General features: G+C 40.7%; 1 protein-coding gene across 1 annotated transcript in view; it reads right to left on the minus strand.

Annotated features, from left to right (window-relative positions):
- The window catches only part of TBCD (tubulin folding cofactor D), a 122504-nt gene that overhangs the window by 50810 nt on the left and 50043 nt on the right, over positions 1–21651 (minus strand). Inside the window, exons 16-18 of the mRNA XM_058038844.1 lie at positions 11203–11260; positions 6265–6294; positions 2874–2959 (exon numbers count right to left, since the gene is read on the minus strand). Coding sequence (XP_057894827.1) covers positions 2874–2959; positions 6265–6294; positions 11203–11260 — 174 coding nt within the window. The remainder of the gene's footprint in view (positions 1–2873; positions 2960–6264; positions 6295–11202; positions 11261–21651) is intronic.

Genomic DNA, 21651 nt, shown 5'->3' on the forward strand with positions numbered 1-21651 from the left:
GTTTCCTCAACCTTCCATCCTCAGAAATGTATTATGATATTTGAGCTGAATCCTCCAAATACCATCAGCAAAAATGAAACCCAGAGTGAAAAACCTGCATTAAAATATTTAGATTTGAAAGGCTCTAAACAACCATTTATACACACACACACACACAAAAAAACATTTTTAAATATACATGATGCTGCCCCTTTACTGGAACAATATCATTATTGATAAACCAAATTCAGCTGTAGAAATTGACACTTTATGTTTTTTATGAGCTTTTATTGCTCAGCATTATCATGGTACATGTTTTCTGAGTAGCCAAATATATACCTGGATGCTTTTTCCTCTAATGTTACTCAGAGAAAAATAAGGAAATAGCCAAGTAACTTAAATATTGACCTGAATAACGATAGCCTGCTTGAAAAGCAGTTTTTTTGAAGTAATAGAGTGAATGAGAGAGCAAATATTTTACAAAAAAATAGTTTGATTAATGGCACTGAAGATGGCTTCAGAGAACCAAGCTTCTAAGTGCATAAGGCTGTTTATTAAAAGATTTACAAATTTATTCCTCTTGCTGAACAAGAGAAATTGTTGTTTCTTTCTTCTTAAAGAAAGAAATCAACAGTAAAAAATATTTTCACTTGGGTAAGTGGCGCTCGTACAAAAGCTGTGGAAATCACAGTGGAAGAAGTAAAAAAAATATTTAAATTACCAATTCAGCTCTTGAAAAGTCAGAAGAACATAATCAGCCTCCAAGCCAGAATTATAGAAGAGAGAAAATAAAACCTGCTTTGTCACTTTTGGATGTTTTCAATTTTGTGTTATACAAAACCCAGAGTTTCAGCAATCCCAGGGATGCCATGCTCAGGGATCTCGAGCAGCTCCTGCATTTCCCCATCTCCCGTGGGAGGCAGCTCTGGGGAAGGCTGTGGGAGGAGGGTGGGGACCCCAGAAGGGCAGACAGTGGGTAAAAGGTGAAGGTTTGAACAGACTGAAATGGTTCTGCACAAAAGGGACAATGCAGAGTTTGACAGATTAATAAAAAACCAGCCAAGGTGAAGACAGAGGGCTCCAGTATGAATTAAAAATCTCTCAGTGGATGTGGAAGAGGTTTTACAGTGACTCATGTGAGCCAGAGAGAAGTTTGAGAAGAGGATCCATGTTTTATAAGAGGATCTATGCTTGATAAGAGGATCCATGTTTGACAAGAGGATCCATGTTTGATCAGAGGATCCATGTTTGATAAGAGGATCCATGTTTGATCAGAGGATCCATGTTTGATAAGAGGATCCATGTTTGATAAGAGGATCCATGTTTACTCCTATAAGAATTTTCTAACAAGGTCATTGACATAGAAACCAAGAAAGAAAGAAGGATAAATAAGAGAAACCTGCAACTGCCTGTTCCAATGAGCACTTAGTTTGTCTCTCCTGACCAATGAGTAAAGTGTAAACTTATGAGTTTTGTAAGAATGTATAAAAAGCATGCATGCTGGAAAAAAATTAGTTTGAAACCTTCTGAAAATGGAATATATTGCTCTGGATTGTCTCCCTCTCAACTACAAGTGGAAGTGACAAAGCTGGCAGTGCAGCATGACCCACCATGCAGCTGAGTGCAGTTTCTGCTGCCCAAGGACATCACCAGCTCAGCCTCTGTGCCCTGCTGGGCTCCTGAGCAGCCCCACAGGGCAATGTCCTGCCCTGTCTCCACCAGGGCTGACTCAGCCTCTGTGGGTGCTGCTCTCCCCCACCCTGGCTCTGGACACAGACTCTGTCTGAGACAACTCAAGCCAGAACCAGCCCTGGCTCTTTGTCATTTCCTCGTGAGGAAATGCAATATTCTGCTCCTTCTGGCCATCCAGTTTGGCTCCCAGCTCCCCTGATGTCAGCACCTCTGTGTTTCCAGAGCTGACTCTGTATTCCAGGTTCATAACCACACCAGCCCAGTTTGGGTACTGCCATCTGCTCCTTGCAGAGATCAGTTGGGTTTTTCAAACATTACTGCACACTGTGGCCAGCTTTCCACTGAGCTAACACAGGCACTGGAGCTGAAGGTCTATGCACAGACCACAAATTCAACAACTTGGGCAAGCTGTTCTTTTAAAATTATAAAAAATTATTTTTTATAACCTGATTTTTTCCCCATATCAGAGTCTGTCTACTGTCATATTCATATTTTCTGGAAAAATCCCTTTGCCACAATTTCTTCTCCTGGGAAGATGAGAAGCCTCAGAGAAATACAATATTCTCATTTGCTTCTCCCTGTTTTTGCTGCCTTGGAATGTGGTTTGGAGATTGTTTACCAACAGGTGAATGTTTGATTGGTTTTATGTGAATTGTTTTTACTTAATGACCAATCACCATCAGCTGTGTTGGACTCTGAGGTGTCATTCATGAGTTTTTATTACTATTCTTGTGAAGCCTTCTGTCTGTATCCTTTCTCTTTCTTTAGTACAGTTTTACTATAGCATTCTTTAATATAATAAAAGTACATAAAATAATAAATTAGCCTTCTAAGAACATGGAGTCAGATTCACTCATCTCTCACCTCGTCCTGGGGACCCCTGCAAATACCAGAATCTGCCATCACAACAGCCTCTCCTTTGACTACAACTCTCCAAACTTCATCTTGTCCAGCCTTGAGCAGCTTAGACACTTTTGTGACACCTCCTGGCTGCTTCCTCCTCATAGCCAAGGAAATCATGGCCACATTTTCACTCTGCCTCACACCTGATAATCAGTCATCAAAAAAATAAAACCACAATTTTGATTTACTTAAAACCATCAGTATTAAACAATGTTCAGTAAGGTGAAGTAGTCAGATAAGAATTTCATTAGGTAGAAGATCACCATCATATTTAGGAAAATTAATAATTGGAAACTTACCTTATAGTCAAGTAACAGTTAACTCTGTTACCAACAGCAAAATAATCAGCTGCAGTCAGGATGTCAATGCCATGGGGGAAAGTGCCCTGCAAACAAAATATTGTTTTAAAATGTATCATACATTCCAAATAGGCAACATGATTGAAAACAAATCTCCTGCTACTCTCCCAAGCACTGAAAAAAATACAATTTCATTTACAGTAAAATCACTTGTACTAGAGACATAAAGGATATTGAATATATAAACAGTAAAATAGCTCACTCTGCTTGTGAGTCAATGATAAACAGCCCAAGCCAATGGCACAGGCAGTAACCAATGCAACAGCTCCCTCACACCTCCCAGTCATACCAAAATATATATTTGGCTAAGGTATGACTATGTATATATCCAAAAGATGATTCCTCTAGAAGGATTTAGATAAACATAAACATGTTTCCAGTTTATGTGAAGGCACAAGGTGAGTTTAATGAAATATAAAATTAGAGATTTAGGCACCAAGAGGTGCATCATGTGTAGAGTACATGGGAGTTTCTACTTACACTTCTATTTTGTGACTCATTAATGAACTAAAAAATGGGGCTGGTTTGTTTTGAAAATGAACACTGGGAACACTGAATCCTACTGAAGGATCCTACTTCTGCCATCTCTTCTCAAACCAGTCCATTTCTAGAAGATAAATTATCTTTCTAAGTATGAGATTTCCACTTAGAAATCTGCATTTCTGTGTGCAAGCAATCCAACCCAGATATTCAGAATTTTATTTGCTCTGGCTGGTTTAACAGAGCATCAGCAGAGGCAGCAGAGCACCCATGAGCCACGATGAAAAACAAATGGAAAGGAGCCAGCTGACACAGGCTCCACTCTCTTCCAAAAGGGACACTCAGAGGGTATTAAAACAATGAGGCTCCCTGGAAGTACAGGTTTGGGATGTGATGCAGGTTTGTTTACAGCTCACTCATCCCTTCCACATGAGGATCCAGCCATGCAAAACTAGTGGGAAGTATCTCTCCATCAGAGAGAGTCTCTGGAGCAGTTAATCCTGGAAGCACTGGGAGCCGCCAGCTGCTGCCAAGCTCTTGCTCTGGGAAGCAGAATTCCAGTGCTCCCAAAAAACAGGGCCTGAAATCTGAGTGGACCATGGACAGACAGAGTATTTATCCAAACCTGCAAGTCTTGGTAACTCAAAGGGAAAATGAATGCTCAGTCCAAAAGCCTCATGAAACCTTGACTGGTGGCAAAAAGGTACATAAGAAACACCTCAGTGTGATTTAAGGCCAAAGAGCAATGGAAGATATAAAGTTTCACACTCCATAAGGAAAATCTCAGCCAACACTTTGAGTTCTAGCTGCCAGCTGGACCTTGCTGTTTGTTCCCAGCTGTGTGTGCCAGTTGGATGGCACCTCACAAAGGGCACAGTGCCACCAAGCCTGTCAGTGAGGCAGCACCATTCCTGACTTCAGGAACACACAGGTCACAGCCAGGCAGGCTTTACAAGAATACCCAACAGCTTCTGTTCTCCCAGAACACTTCAAACTTCTCCAGTAGAAAATTTGGTGTTGTTAGGAGCATCTGCATTTCTCAAGATTTGTGCTCAAAAAAATGCTTCATATTTTTCAGAGCTTCCATTGACACACAGTGTAAGTGACATTCTTACAATGGCTTCTGCAAGCTCTGGATTTGGGACATGTGGAATTACAAAGCTGAAGGAGGCAGGAACCAGGGAACAAGTGAGGGCAACCTTTTTCTCCACCTGTTTAGTACCAGCTTTATTACCTCAGGAGGAGAATATGCTTCAGCTCCTTCCAATCCAGAGAGAGGGTGTCTCTTTCAACACACTGAACTCAGAGGGTGGATCTACTCATTAATTAACCATTGTCCTAGGCACCAAGGAATGGTTCAGCAAGTAAAACTTCTGACCTTCTGCAGGAACCAGCAGGAGCCTGACAGCTCCTCCATGCCATGAAAACTCAAATGTTTCACTGCTGATGTGCCAACACAAGAGGCTGAAATCATCATCATATGATTGAGTTGTGGGTCAAGGCAGAGTCTGAGAGGAACCTTTCTGGCTGTAAACATGGACTGTACTCCTCTGATTCAGAAATAAATTAAAATTTTGAATTTTTGCTAGATGGAAGCACTTCTAAACTTGCAGCAGCCAGGAGCCCTCTCTCCCTGGAGCTAAGGCAGGCTGAGGTGTTATTTGCTTTGTTCAGCACCTCACACAGTGCAATCAGGCTGGGCTGCTGTGATGCCCAACCTCTCCAGGGCAGGAACTGCAGACCCAGAAGAGCCACCCTGGCTTCTGTTTACCACAGACCCAGCTGGGTCAGGTCACCAAAAATCCCTCCTCTCCTCTTCCCAGTCTTCTTGCACCCTTTCTCTGCTGTTAACTTACTTCTAGAAATACACACTGAACATGAACAGATGGTTTAACAGCCAGAGCTCTAAAGGAATAAAATTCTGGCTCAGAACACAGAGATTTTCAGAAATGTTGGCAGGTGACAGCATTTTAACAAAGATCCCTGAAAGAGCAGCTTAGTGATAATAAAATTGCTTTAATCATGCTCACATGCCCTGCTCACAGGAATACACTGACTGAACCATCCCTTCCCACACTTTCTCTCTCTCTTAGTTGGATATTCAGCTTTATTAACTCCTGGTGAGAAACCAGTAAATCCAAGGCTTTACCCTATTTGCTTTTCCTTTAAGTTTGAAAATCAAAGCTGTCTTGAAGATTTTAACTACTTAAATGTTGTTAAGTTACACAGGAACCTACCACAATACTTTTTACCAAAGGACTTGGGTACCTCCAAAAGTACCAGATTTCTCAAAATATCTGGATGGTACAAGAGACAAGCCCACAAATGGAGCTGAAGACTCTTGAGCCTTGTTTACTGTGGAATCACCAACTACAGCAATGACTGCACAGCCCACTTCAGTTGGTCTGATTCTACTGAAAACTACAAAAATCAATGAAACCAAACTAAGTTAAAAAAAAAACAATGAAAATCCCCCAAAAAACATTTAAAGACCAACAAAAAAACTCCAAAAACAAATAAATAATAAAAAAACCCTGCACTTTTCCTGCTTTAAAAGCACTGCAGTTTCCAGGGTGTACAATGACCAGCTCAAATGCTGATATTGCTTTTCTGAAGGACTGAAAATTACCAGTAAGCTCATTTTCTTCTCAAACTAGAATACTAAAATAAAACTCACACCTCAGAAAAAACTTCCACAAGAACTAGCTGCTCATAATGAAAACAACTATTTTGTGACATTCTTTGCCTCAATTTTTCCAAAGCCACGGTGTTTAATTTTGATTTTAGGAACTCCATGCTTACAGTAACCTCCAAGGCACAAATGAATGAAGATGCAGGGAAGTCACCATACCTGTCTCCCAACATTCTCCTGGAAGGCAGCCTGAGGAACAGAGAACAAACACACCAAAACGAGTCAGGTTTGCTTTTTGATAAACACCAGATGATGAATTCAAAACACACAACAATATAAATGACCCATGGCTTTTCTGCTTTAAATAAAGTAAACTTTGTCAGTAGAACAAGCCCGCAGGGCTTTTCTGTTTCTGCATCTCCACATTCTCTGTTCCTGGAGCCCTGTGTTGCCTGGCAGCAGTTTGAGAATTCAGGTTTATTAAACTTGTCACACCCACACAAGTGCTTGGGAGTGACACCAGGCTTGGCCCTGGGATAGAAAGTCAGTACCTGCAGACAACAGCAACTGAGGCAACTCACTCTTGTCTGACTTCAACATCATTTGCTAGGAGTGGGCAAAGTTTAATTCTTTGTCAATGAAAACTTTGGGTAAAAACCATTGAGACTGCAATATTTATCTACAAGGTATGTCTCTGAAAGCATGCTGAAACACTGGGCTTGTTAAATCTGAAGAAAAAATTCATGTATATCTCCAGTATTTTGCACTAAATAAACTCAAAATGTTGTAAAAATGCAATGAAAACAACCAGGAAATTAATCTGTTTACTTGTATGGCATACAAAGGAAAACCTGCTTAATTCCATACTTGAATTTTCTCTCTCTCAAAAAACCCCATTATTTTTATCCCTTTAAAGGCCATAAAATCCTAAGCACTAATAAAAGCTTCTGTAAATTTTAAATCTTTAAGAGAGGGGAGACCATTGTTATCTGGATATTTCTCCATAGAACTCTCTCTGCACACACAGCTTTCCAGTGATGAACAACACTCGTTAACTGATATTTAATGGACAGGGGAGAAGCTCCAATGTTTACTGGAACACCACAAGAATTTGGACAGCCAGAGCTTCTGTATCTCCTCCCCAACTCCAGCAGCCCTGTGGTAATCCACCTGTGACAACAACAGGTTCAGCTGGCTCCAGAGGAGGATCCCACTCTGCAGGTGGAGCAAGGGCTGACGCCAGCCGGGACGGAGCCGGAGCCTCCCGAGGTGCTGCTGCCTGTTCAGGCTCCTGCCTGCAGCCCCTGCAGCCTGCCCAGGCAGCTCCAGCTGCTGCTGACAGCTCAGGGCATGGAGCACAGCCTGGCATCCCTCCTGCTGCCAGCAGTGCCCCTGGGCAGCACATCCAGCCGGGATGGGGCAGGAGCTGGGGCTGCGGCGGTGCCCTGGGGCTGCTCCTGTGGGAACCCAGGACATCCCTCTGGCTGGCCAGGATGGCCAGGACCCCTGCCAGGGGGCTCAGAAGCCCTGGCATGGAGCCCAAAACACCTGTGGGTTTGATTATGACCCATGTACCAACCTTACATGAAGACCAGCAAGCCACAACAGTTTAGGCAGAATGATAGTGAAGTTATCACAGGGTGAAAAAACAGATTTTAGGGTTTCTGGTATGGGGGTTCAGGAGGCAAGATGGAGGGATCTGGGAGTGTCCAGCCTTTCTCCTTCTTCTTCTTGGCCTCCATCTTCTGCTGTGATGTTGGCACTTTTTGATTGGTTTAGAGTAGAAGCTCACTGTCTAACACAGGTGATAGGTATTGGGAAGTAATTGTAAACATTGTATACGTAGTTTTTAGTATAAAGACATAACACAGCCCTGGGGGCAGGCAGAGTGCCTGAACTGTCCTGCTGGATGGACCTCAGCAGGGCAGGAGAAAGAATTTTATAGATAAGAAACAATAAACAACCTTGAGACCAAGAAATTAAGAGCTCTGACTCCTTCTTCAAGCACTGGGCTGGGAAAAGAGACTTTCTAACACATCTCGGGGTCACTCTGACCAGCTAAAATCCAGACATGCTCCTTGCTGATGCAGCCCAGCTGCTGCCACAGGCTCTTCCTCTCCTCTCCTCGCTCCAGGACAGGGTACCTGTCACTCTGCACCATTCATTTCTTTCTATTTCCAGCTTTAGGTCCTGCTTTATGCTGCCCTCAATGCATCACTGCAGGCACAGGCTGTGTTTTATGCTATGGACCCTCTGGATATCAAGCAGATCTCATGAAGCTGTAACCAGTTATTTGTGCAGCTCTGAGCTCCCCCTTGGTGGAAAGAAGGCAGTCAGGTGATAATCTTTTAGCCCATTCCATATAAAAAGGTATGTTTGGGCTGCAGAACATATTTTCTGGTAACTCTGGTGTATCCAGACTGGACAGTGCTGGGTTAACAGCTAGACTTGATGATCTTAAAGCTTTTTCCCACTTGGATGGTTCTATATTTTATGCTACTGAAACCCTTTTTTACTCAGCACAGGCATATTTCAGTGAGTATGACATTCTCTATCATATCCAAGGGATTTCATAGTTCAACCACTGAATTAAAGTGTCATTTAAAAATGTGCTGCTCAGACAAGTGCCTAAATGATACAAAATCTGTAAAGCCCTGAAATTCCTAAAAGATGCAAAATTCCTAAGAGATGCCAAATACTTGAAGTGTTTTGTGAGAGTATTTTTTCAGTTTTTATACAATCCCCTTCTGGAGATGCAAAAACTGGATAAAAAGATACTAAGGTAAAGATTCCATGAGATCAGAACCAAGGTGACCAACCTGAACACTCTTCTTTCCCACAAAAAGTGATAAAAAATATTACAGCATTCTCTAAAAATATTTCATTTAAAACTAGCTATTTTAAATACTATCACTCAAAAGGGAAAAAAAAGCATCTTTGAGATGTCAGAGCTGAATAGAGTCCAATTCAACATCACTTATTCATCTGATTATTCCTTATACTGATTATTCATGAAAGAGTTGCACAAGCCAGCCCAGAATGCTTGTGGAGCTTCAAAAGGAGAGTCTTGTTCTATTCTCTCTAACCTCAGGGTTCAAAATGTCTCTATTCACCATTTTATTTTATTGGTGCTCTGCATTATAATATATTGCATATTGTAAGAGATGGAAAATCTAGTAAAACCTGTTGTTTATTTAAATATGTGTTTAACTGTAAGTAATGATTGGAAATATTTAGCACTCCCAGGTATTTTTCTTCAAAATTGTAATAATGGCTGGTAAACACAAAATATTTCTTTGCCTTTCTAAAATAAGAGAAAAGGCTTTAGTAATTCCATAAATGTCCAACAAACAGCTATTCCAAATTTTGACCAGCTCTGATTTAGAAAGTACTAGTGAAAAAATTAATGAGATTGGAGGTAGCTGACTTTCAGACAGCTCAGGAGCCTGGGCTACAGCAGAAGAGGGAAGTCAGGAGAAATGTGCTGGGTTTTAATTAGAAATACAGATACTCAGGCTGCACTGAGCTCTCAGCTTGAGCCTGGCTGGATTAGCACAAAGCTCATGGCCAAAGTACCAGTTTATGTGTAGAAATACACTGATGATTAAATCAAGCCATCAAAGGTAAGCAGCACACTTGTAGTGGCAAGTGTGTTATAAAGATTTCTCCTTGGTGTCCATATAAACCCTGATTCTGAGGACAATTCCTAAGGATCACACAAATAATTCACTTTTCACCACCTATGCTCCCTAATGTTTCATGCAGCTCTCAGGAAAAGAAATTCCTCTGAGAAACTGATTTGAATAAAGGCATTTAAATTATCCAAGAATGGCAAATTCTATTTTCTAAACTGTAGGAGTTGAAGTCTGGGGGAAGCAGCATTGCTGGCATTTGTTAGTTGTACAGCAGGGAAGGGTTCTAGCACTGCTCAGCAATCTGCAGCACCTTGGCTGCTCTGCTCTGAGCAAATTCAGGGCCAGGAGCTGAGCTGGGCTTGCTCAAGCCCTGACTCACTTCCCCAGCAATTACGCTGCAGCTTCATTCAGCAGCTCCAGCAGCAGCACAGGTGTGGCTACAAAAAGTGAGGATGCTAGCCAGGTATCCCTGAGAAACCCTCCTGATGTTCTAAACACATCACTCTGCAAAATTTCTGTCATAAAGTCAGACCTGGTAATGTGCATATTGAAAAGATTGTCTGTTTTCTTTTTTTTTGTTTGTTTGTTTTTTAACACATTCACAGTGACATTTATTGTCAGGAACAGAGATGTGGTTCTTTGGCAGACACTCTGATATGAGTTCATACAGTTAGAGAGTGGAGTTTTTTACATATGCATAAGATAATTTGGTTTTTCTGTTAAAATATAAAATTTATACTTTTTTTTAAAAGAAGCAAGCTCAATGTCTACAACACATAGACTTAAATACTCATAGATAAAATGTCCATTCTTCTCAAATTATATAAGTATAGAAAGTTGTAATTTTCCATTATTTCTCTTCTCTTAAGAACACTCCTCTCAACTCTCAACAGCAGAAATATTTCTACAGAAAGTTTTCACAGAATATACTTTGGTGTCAGTTCTATTCCCTGCCTAACAGTATCTGATTAATGGATTTGCCACTCTTTTAAAAATTTCCAGTCCTATGGATATTTTATACAACAACTAAAGTTGTTATATAAAGAGTTTTATATAGCAACTAAAAATATGTTTGAAGGAGAGAGATTATCTGAGAAATTTTAAGTTTACCATGACTAAAGAGTAACAGCTGATGCACAATCAGGAAATTGTAACCTCACAAAACTCCCCACCTTGGAAATGTGCAAAAGAGCCAATATCTGTGTATTATGTAGGACCCTTTTGTTTGTGATCTTGTGACTAAAAAATGCTAAATAATTCTTTCTTAGATACTTTATCTTGATCATCATGACAGCAATACAGCAGTCAGGTAACTGTGGCCATAAATTCAGATGTGCTTGTGTGGATTATATAATTTAACATCTAAATTCACAAGATACTTCTAAGGATTTTAAAAAACAATTTTTTTGCTCCCAACATAATATTTTGCTTCTCTACTGTAGTTCTACATAATTGAGTCTACAAATTATTAAATGAAAGCAACAAAACAACAGAGAGATGGAAGCAGGATGTGGTAACTTACAGAAGCAGCTCTTCTGCAATTAACATCACGATCAAACACTGCAGCAATAACCAATGCACTGAGGAAATAAAAGTATGAGCATTAGTACAAATTTCTGAAAAGGAATGTGCAATGCCATCATTTCAACATTTAGCCTTCCAAGCAGAACAGGCAGCATGTCCTCTAAGGAGATTATTATTTAGAAATACAAAGCTGAACTAAAATCTGAGTTGAAGTAACCTTGTGCTTTCTTGCTTCTCTAGTTTGCTGTGGACTTCCCACAGCACAACTGCCACCCCACTGTATCAAAGGAATTTATGGAATACACAAACAGGTTTTAAACAGAGCAGGGGTGTAAAACTTGGACATAATCATGTCAAATGTGAGACTCAGTGCTATTTTCAATGAAAACTTGGAAATACAGTTTCTCAATAGCCAAATGTACAGCAAGTCTTGTGTAAGGAGCAAACACAACACAAAATGAAGCAATGGAAAGCTGCAGTTATCTCCAAGAGAACAGTCCCATCCTGCAAGGCACAAAAATCTAACATGCAAATCCTGGTAAAAAGTAACCTGCAAGATGAACTGCAAAGCAGTTTTTTAGGGTGACCCTTTAGAGACAGAAGGATGATTATGTGAAACTATTTCTTCATGCATGAAGTCTGGTGACCCTGCACAGGGTAATTCTTGTGCCTCAAAAGAGCTGCTGTTCAAAGATGCGCTGCACAACATAGGAGAGAGAATATATCCCAGGACACACAGTCTGCAGCTTTAGAAATCCACCTCCAGCATTCAATTAACTCCAGCAACAAATAAACATCACTTCAGGAGAATCATTTAAGCAGAAAATTATTCCTTTCAAAGCCTGAAACTCTTCATTACATGATTTATTGACTCCAGGCAAAACCGGAAATAAATACTGGCTGAAAAGTAAATTCAAGATAGCTTTGCTTCAGCATGAGGATATTAATTACACTGATAATATCAAACTTCCCTGGGTAGTGGCTATCAGTTCCCTACAGTGATGAATACTGTGTTGTTCTACCTCCCTGAAATGCAGAGTCAGCTTGGCCTCTGTAATTTCAGTTTAAATCCATTAGGGAAAACAGGAGCCAGAAAGTCAGAATGAAATGGAAACAAACCCCAATAAAGGGTTCTAAAGGCAGCTAATGCTTTCTTAGTGCTACCTGCAGGAGCAATACCCCTGTCTGCCACAAAGACAAGAGGAGAGAGGAGGTCATCCAAACAGCAGAGCCTGCAAGAGCAATGTTCAGGAAGCATTCCATCATTCCATCAGGAAGCAGCACTGACGGCTCACTGCTGAAAACCTGCTGGGTCAGGTACACACTCTTCAGACTCATGCCTCAGGTTTAGCTTTTCTATTTTTCACATTCTGTGCTGCTTTAGTGTGTGGGTCTGGGCTTCACATGAGGGGATGGTGAGCTCTGTGCACAGGGCAGGGAGACAAAAAATTCCTGCTCCAGCTGGGCACCAAGGACAAATGACCCAAATCTCAGCCCAAGAGCACAAACACCGTGGGCTGGAGAGAGAAAAACAAGGATGGGACTTCATGGGCTAAAGCTGTAGTTGGACAATTAACTCCAATGTGCAAAGGGAGCAGAACTCATAAAAGTGTGAGACTCCCTGACAAGTCATCCATTTTATAACCATTTTAAATCCATCTTAAGTGTAACCCTGGCTAGGCTCTTATGCTACTCAAAATATATCCATTGAGACCTTCTAATAAATCCCTACTTTATTCTTTAACTCTGTCTAGCCTCTGTTCTAGGCCAGCCTTCACAAGGCATCAATCAAGGCTTGCTAATTCTCTGGCACAGAGAGACTTAAAAATTATTTTAAAAGGACACTTAAGAAGTATTATAGTTTTAATGATATGACTAGCTCCCATAAATGTTTTAATTAGAGAACTTTCAAGACTAAAGGATGTGGAGGAAAATGATCCTTGAAACCAAAAAGAAGCAAAGTTCTGCCTGACATTTCTGGTTTTACAGACTAGAACAGAAATTTGTCAGTTATGCAGTATTTCAATATAGGTCTTTTCTGAAGAGGGGGGAAAAAAAAACAACCACAAAAAACCCCTCATCACACCAAGAAGCTCAGAATCCTGAGTGCTACCCTCACTGCATCAAACAAGAGCTCATTTATAATCACATTTTCCATTTTTTCTTACTCTTCTGTTACCTTAAGACAAAGCTGTGTAAATAAAGCCAGTAAAGCAGTGTATTGTCTGTGCTGCCACCTGAGCCACCCAGCGCTTCAAACAACACTGGGGGAGCAAAATGAAAACCCCAGGAATTCTATCAGTGCCCCGTTAGACTGCTAAATCACACTGCACTCACTGTTCCATGTTAATCCTTTTAATGAAGCATTCTAACTTATCAAACTCCACAAATGCTCTTTTCAGGCTAATTCCCCCTTGGAAGCACAGGCACATCCTCCCCAAAGCCAGGCTTAGTGCAGAGGGTGGAACACCTCCAAGGTGTCTTCACCTGGCTGCTTTGTCGTGGGAGTTTATGTGATACTGCACCAGGATTTCCTAACAGAAAGAAACTGGTGATGTCAAAGCAAGTGGGATATTTTTTTAAGCTACTCAAAGGATCATGTCTTGACTTGCCCCAAATGCACCACACCTGCCTGCTGCCAGGAGGAGCAGAGGATGGCTTTGCACCATCCAATCCTCATGGAACACCTTTATTGACTCCTTTACACCCTCCAGTCCTCATGGAACACCTTTATTGACTCCTTTACACCCTCCAGTCCCTATGAACACCTTTATTGATTCCTTTACACTCTCCAGTCCCCATGGAACACCTTTCCTGGCTCCTTTACACCCTCCAGTCCCCATGGAACACCTTTATTGACTCCTTTACACCCTCCAGTCCCTATAGAACACCTTTCCTGGCTCCTTTACACCCTCCAGTCCCCATGGAACACCTTTATTGACTCCTTTACACCCTCCAGTCCCTATAGAACACCTTTCCTGGCTCCTTTACACCCTCCAGTCCCCATGGAACACCTTTATTGACTCCTTTACACCCTCCAGTCCCCATGAACACCTTTTTTGACTCCTTTACACTCTCCAGTCCTCATGGAACACCTTTCCTGGCTCCTTTACACCCTCCAGTCTCCATAGAAACATTTTCCTGGCTCCTTGAGAGATATGGAGCCTGCGTGCATGACAGCAATTAAGTGCACAATAAACACAGATTTTAAAAGTAAGTTGCAATTTTATCAGTCAACTAATAATTCTCCGTTTCCTCATTAACCATCCTCACAAGGCCTCACCTAACTGGCCTCAGGGAAAGTTAGAAGACTCCAAGTATGTCAGTGGGCACTGCCCAGCCCTTGTGGGTCTCATTCCCTCCCCTGACAAGGTGGGAAGAACCAGGGAGCAGAGGTGGGCCAGGTGAGAGACATCAGAACACAGAATTAAGCACAAGCACCAGCTGCCCTCAGCTCACAAGCACCAGGTGTACCAGGCAATAAAGCTGAATTCCTTTTACCACCTGCAGCAGGGACTTCCAGTCCCCACTAGCCACAAGCAGCTGATCCTGCTGCCCTCAACCCCAGTGTGCCACCCTGAAGCTGTGGGAGGAGAAAAATAAACTCTCCAACCTCTTGCCTATGTGGTACAAACCCAAAATATCCTTCCTGAGCCTTAAAAAGGATAAAGTGGTAACAGGACAGCAAATTCTCCTCCCTGCTGTACACTAGGAAAGGGAAAGGCACAAGAACCACCACAAGCAAGGTGGGTTTGAACAATCCATGCAAGAAAAGGAGGTGAGAATTGTGTCTGTGGAGCACTGCTGCTGCAAACAGCCCCTTCTGCACCTCTCCAGTCATGCCAGCCCACCTGGGAGGGCTGCACAGGGAGCTGGGTGATGAAAACACATCTAGACTCAGGGGTTTTTTTAATTTTTGAGACCAGAGCAGTTCCCCTGTTCCCTTTACCCCATGGAGCTGTGTTAGACACTGCAGGAGCCCCACAGGGCAAGGAGCAAGCACAAGGGCCTGCTCCAGCCACACTGCAGGTTTAATTCCTCCTGTTTATCTAGGAGAAGGAGAAATGCTGTGACCATTCCCATTTCCACACTGCTACTTTTGCAGTCCCTCTAACCCAGCTCACACAGAGCTCTCACACATCCTGTTCTCCACCCACCCTCCTGTGCTGTTCAGTGAGTTATTCCAATGCAAAAATTTGAAGTAAAAGGGTCCAAGTGTAAGAAATACACATGTGGAAAAGAGCAACAAGAAAAAAGCTTAGACCAGGAGTTACAAAGCCTGAGAAAAGAAGAAGAAAAAGGAAAGGGGAAAGGAGAGGGTCTGTGATACAGATGTCCCTTTGCCCAAGTGCCTTCAGCACCCAGCTCTCCTCTGCAGGAACATAACTGCAGAAAGCCATTCCCCACATTTCATCACAGTACAAGACATAGCTCAAAGCAATGCTTCAGATTTCCCCAGTTCTGCAGGACAATCCTGCCCTGGAGCAAGCTCCATCATCCATCCTGAGCCACACCTGCTTGTTCCCCCCTCCCAAAGCCAGGCAGCACCCTGGGGAAGCCAAGGCTGCCTGCCCTGGTGCTCTGCTGCACAGAGACAGATCCCAGCTCCCGACCCCCCTACACCAGCCTAATTCTCTAAAATAGCTGGTCTTTCTGCAAGGTCATATTTGAAACTTGTTGAAACTTGTTTCTGGTTCAATCTCTCTCTCAGCAATGTCATCTCTATTCCATGGCCTTCTTAAATCAGTACACTTTATCCCAGTGTTTGCATACAGATGTACAAGTCTGTGTGAGCTTTCTGTCAGATTTTGAGAATTCTTTACAGATCCATTTCTCACAAGTTCTCAAGAGATCCCAGATCCAAACAGATCCCGACTCCTGACCCCCGTACACCAGCCTAATTCTCTAAAATATCTGGTCTTTCTGCAAGGTCATATTTTGAAACTTGTTGAAACTTGTTTCTGGTTTCAGATCCTAGCTCCTGATCCCCCACAGCAGCCAAACAGGCAAAGGACCCTGCACAGCTCCACAGTTCAGACAGCCAGCAACCATTTAATCACTCTAATTGCAAAACAGAGTGCAAGTATGTTTTCCTTTTTATTTTTTTGTTTAGGTTTTAAACAAAACAGTTCAGCTCCTTACTGTGCACCTGCCACTTCACAGACAGCAACTTCCACACCCAAGGGGGCAGGAATCAAATTACCCACATTTCCAAGTCATTAAATTCTGTTTCACTTTCCTCATAGGTAAGCTTAAAAAGAGAGGCTGCATGTAGAGACTGGGAGAGAAACAAACAAAGCTCAGTCAAGTGGTACTTTTAAAAAGATATGCTTGAACAGCAACTTCAGTGAGTGCATCTCAAAAAAGAGCAACATGGTCCTGCAAAATAAGTGAAGTTTCATCTACATTGCCAAGAATTTCCTTTTTGTGGTCCTGTAGTTTGAATAGATGAGGCAAGGTTTTAGAAACCAGTTTAACTAGACTTTAACAGACCATTAAGCAGATGAGCAAGTGTATATTGTTGAAATATGGATTGGGAAAAAAAACTGACGTGGAAAAATACAAGCAAGTGCTATTAGAAACACTCTCAGGCATGTATTTCCAATAAGTGTTCTCTATATTTTTTATTTCTTTTTGTGTTTTTATTAAAAGAGTGGCAAGGTCAGGAAAAAGACGGGGTGATCTATGATCTACAACAATCTAAGTTTGCAACTTCAGTATTCTGCCAATTTCATCACTGAAGAGAACATTCATAAAAAATCAGGGAAGAATCAGCTGACAGTGAATATGGAGAGAAAGATTTATTTTAAAGCACTGTCTGAAATTTTACTAAAAAACCAATCTGACTTCCAGCAGTTTAAAGTAATTTTTCACTGGTCCAAAGTGAAATATTTATGTTCCTTGACTGCTGAAAAAACAATGTCTTTCAATTACAAAATGATCCAAGAAAAGGAAAAAAGAATCCCCTGCAAATCACCCTCTGCTTTAATCTGTAAGTGCTGTTAAGGACATGTAGGGCAGGACCCAGTTTATGTATTTTGGTACCTAAGTGGGTCCCATGTGCTTCCAGCAGCTGAACACTGAGTGCAGGATAAGCCTTGTGCAATTCCCAGCACTAAGCAAAGCCAGCAGCTCAGACTGCAATCACTCAGCACACTTTTGGAAGGTGTTTACTATTTTTCTCTAACAGTGTATATTCAGGCAGACGTTTTTGCTGTGTAATTCAGCTCACAATGGATATTATGCATTTTGTTTCAAGATGCTGAGTGCTGCATTTTTGAAGGGTAGCAACAATTTGCTTGTGGCTAGAAGGATGACTCTTCTTTAAGTAAAACAGTGACACACCTAAGGCTAGATTTAAAAAAAAGCCGTGTGTAATTATCAGCTTGCTGACACAATAGGTGAAACTGTGTGTCATACTTTATTTGAATTTTTTTTTCACCATTTCTCTTTGGAGTGGCAATTCTACCTTGAAGAGTTGATTTAGAAAAGGAATGGCCACTATAACTAAAAAGATTTTTAGGTGAAACCTAGTATAACATTAATACTTGCTAAAATACCTTGCAGCTTTGTTGGAAAACTAAAATATTACAAACCACAACACCTTACAGCTGTTCATTAGCAATTCAGCTTCCACCCCATGTTTCTCTCCATGCCATCAATTCATTCCCAACAACTGAAGTTGTCATAGGTGGCACAGCCACAGCTCTCATTGGTTTTGCTACCACAGGCAGAGGGATCTCAATATTGTCATTTGACACTTTCCTGAAAAAAAAATAATCTGTTACCAGAAGAGGCTGGAAGCTGAAGGGCACCAGCTTCTTCAAAAACACAACTCCTGCTACAAACATCTGTTCCAGAGGTCCCACCAACAAAGCTTTGTGACCATAAAACTAAAACCACAAACCCTGAAAAATCACAAGGTAAACCTGCATCTCACCTATGGAGACCAACTCTGCAGCATGGCAGGGGGAAAGGAGGAAATGAAATAGGAAATATATTGTTCAAAGCATCATAAGCAGAAGAGAAGTTCTGACAAACAGAACAGATCAGAATTCTGATAAAGGGAAGGCTTGAACACTCACAATTGGGATCTCTTAAGTTTCTACAAGCAAAAAGCTTGCCCAACCTTAAAGGAAACCTTTAAAGTTTTTCAAGTCAGACCTTTTATTTTCACCAAGCTGATGACCAATCTATAAAAATTATCAGATTTGAACCAGACTTCAGGACGAGTCTGGTCATACCAACACCAAAGATTTGCAGGCAGTGAGAACATAAATGTAACTCTGCAGAGCTGCTACCACCCTGCCACAGCCATTTGTTACCACTCTGGTGACAGGTGACAGTGTGCCTTCACTGCTACCATTAGTGTTGGTTAGATTACAAAAAGAATACAAGATTGTATTTACAATATCAGTCAAAATACAATATTTACAATAATACAATATCATGGGATTATTTCACTGTGCAAATACATCTTCAGGTGCCCTTAGCTAAGAATTTCATACTACAGATAATTTACTATGAACTCAGCTAGAAGTGAATTAAATATGATCCTGCAAAATAAAACATCTCATTAATAACTTATTGTGGCAGATGTCACTGTTGCTTGCATGCCAAAGTGAAGTAGGGATATCCTGGAGTTTCACCTTCTCTTTCCAAAAATTATCCCAAAACAGGGGATGTTTTAGGCATCACATCACAGGGTCACCAGACTCCTCTCCTTCACAATCTATGCCAGTGTAGATGAAACATCATCAAAACACCATGAAACACATCATGAGAGAAACAAGACTAAAATGTCTCAGCATTTGTTGTCTGCTCTCTATGGAAAAAAGGAAGAAAAATGGTGCTTGGCCTTGAGAAGATGGACAGCAGGTTCTTAGACAGGAAGGTTTTATCAAGGTCTCAAAAAACACCAGGAGCAAGTACCACAGGACAGAGACCTGCTGCGTGAGCCTGCATTGAAGGACCAGCACTGAAAAAGCGAAACTACAGGGGTGAAAACCAGCAGAGACCAGCCAGGACTCTGTGTCCAGGAATAAAAATGGATTCATTCACAGATTGTCTCAAAGAACTTTAAAAACTGTTTTTAAAGAAGAAAAAAACAGTCACATACTCTTTGGGAATATGCTGAGATCAGTAGGTAGCCCTGTGTGGGCAAAGTAGGCTTTTGGATGAGATTGAAATAGTTTTGTCAGCAATCTAGAAGCAAGGAAGTCGCTAAAAATTAAAGCAGAATCCAGAACCACAGATCACTGTATAGTCCAAACTTCTATTTTTTTTAAAAAAGAAAACACTAAACGCCCACTGATAAAACCCTTCTGATGGAGACAAAGCTGCTGTCAATGGCTGTACTACAAGTGTGCCAAGAAACTGTGAGAAGCCACCTTTGTGTTTGCAGTGCAAGTCACCCGTTAAGAAACCTCAAAATGTCAGCCAGTGTGTGGCCAACAAAAAGGCCAAACAACAAAGAGAGAATCCCACAGGCAAGGAGGAGGGAGAACATGAGACAGAAGAAGAAAGGTAAAACGAGTTTGTATTTGTAAAAATAGCAACAGTATTAAGGGAAAAGTTGCAGCAACTTGTAGTCCACCATTGCAGTAGCACAGATTTGGAAATCTCTTAAAAGATTTTACTTCTGAAATTCTTTTGAAACAGAAACCATGGATTGAAAAATAACTATTCCAGGCACTTCCATTCACTGCTAAGTGAAATCCTGCACTCTGCTTTACTCTATAAAACCACAAGGAATCAAAAGAGGAAAAATCCTCTCATGTATTTGTTAACTTTAACTCAAACACCTTCTTAGTAATAAAACCCCTACTATTGAAAAGTGCTGTGTTAAGGATTTTGTATTGCCACGTAAGGTTCTTACCTCTTTCAGAAACTGGAAGTGGTTTTATCTTCTATTCAAAATAATCTTTGAATTGGAACACTTTAAAAGGAAAATTATAATTTGAATAGAAGTAGAGCTGAGGTATACTTTATTCTTTTAGACTTAACCTGCTCGATTTGCAAACTGTAAGATGGTCAATAAAAATATGCTTTATTCTTTGCACAACACCCATCTGACGAAGTCCCATGAATCTTGGATTGTTAGGAACAAGTCACAGCTGAAAAAGTAAGAAACAACCTCTTCCTTAAGTTTTCTCCTAATACTTCCAGCCCTTTCTGACTCCATAAAGCAACTCCTCCATTTTAGAATAGTTTGTTATTTCTGCCTCTACTGAACTAAGGTTCCAAATCTTCTCTCTCTTAAACTTCTCTTCTTAAACTCCCTGAGCTGATGTTCCTGAGGTCCCCACACTTGATCCCCACACAAGGTGGATCAAGCAGACAGAAGATGACACCCTGCCAAAGCCTCCACTGATTTCTCTTACCCATCTTACAGTGAGTTTCTTTGGATTTTCCTTTGAAAATCAGATGAACAGAAGGAATTGAAGTCGTCACACAAAAAAGGAAATAGGTATGTTTACATCACCACCATCCCACCCATACACAATTCTTTACTTTTAAGCTATTCAACATAAGTGTTAGCAAACATCTTAAGTTTTAATAGACTTAAAAAATGACCTGTATCAGTTTCCTAGCTCAGTTCAAGAGAGAGGGGGAAATGTGGCAAATGGATTTGTAGAAAATTCTCAAAACCTGGCAGAAAGCTCATATAGTGTGCATCTGTATGCAAACCTTGAGATAAGAAATGGTGACTTAGAAATGCTATGGAATAGGACAGACTTTGCTGAGAGAGAAATGGAGGTAGAAACAAGTTTCAAAGGCCTTGCAAAAAAGACCAGTTATATATATATCTGACATATATCATATAGATATCATATAGATACATATACATGGATATATATATATCTATATAGAGAGAGATAGATATATTTCTATATATATCTATATAGATAGATACATATATATATATAGAGATATATCTATATGTGTGTATACGTATATATATATGTAGATATATATGGAGACATAGAACTATGAAAGATGCATTGTAGTAGGACCCATGAAGATTAATTTTAGATTATTGGCTTTAAGGCATGTGCAGCATGGTGTGGCAAAAGCTGATAGGCCAAAAATGCTTATATTGCATTGCAATTAAGAAATATTATATAAATGTATAGTATACATAGATATATATGGAGATATAGAACTATGAAAGATGCATTGTATTAGGACCCACAAAGTGTAATTTCAGATTATTTGCTTTAAGGTATTTATACTATGGTGTGGTAAAAGTTGATAGGCCAAGAAACACTTTTAGTGTATTGTAATTAGGAAATAGGATATTGATATATACTAATAGGATATTGATATATATGGAGAAAGATAACTGTGAAAGATGCACTGTATTAGGACCCATAAAGAGTAATTTCAGATTGTTTGCTTTAAGGTATTTATACTATGGTGTGGTAAAAGTTGATAGGCCAAGAAA

Source organism: Melospiza georgiana, chromosome 21 (assembly GCF_028018845.1).
Source record: "Melospiza georgiana isolate bMelGeo1 chromosome 21, bMelGeo1.pri, whole genome shotgun sequence".
NCBI classification, from domain to species: Eukaryota; Metazoa; Chordata; class Aves; order Passeriformes; family Passerellidae; genus Melospiza; species Melospiza georgiana.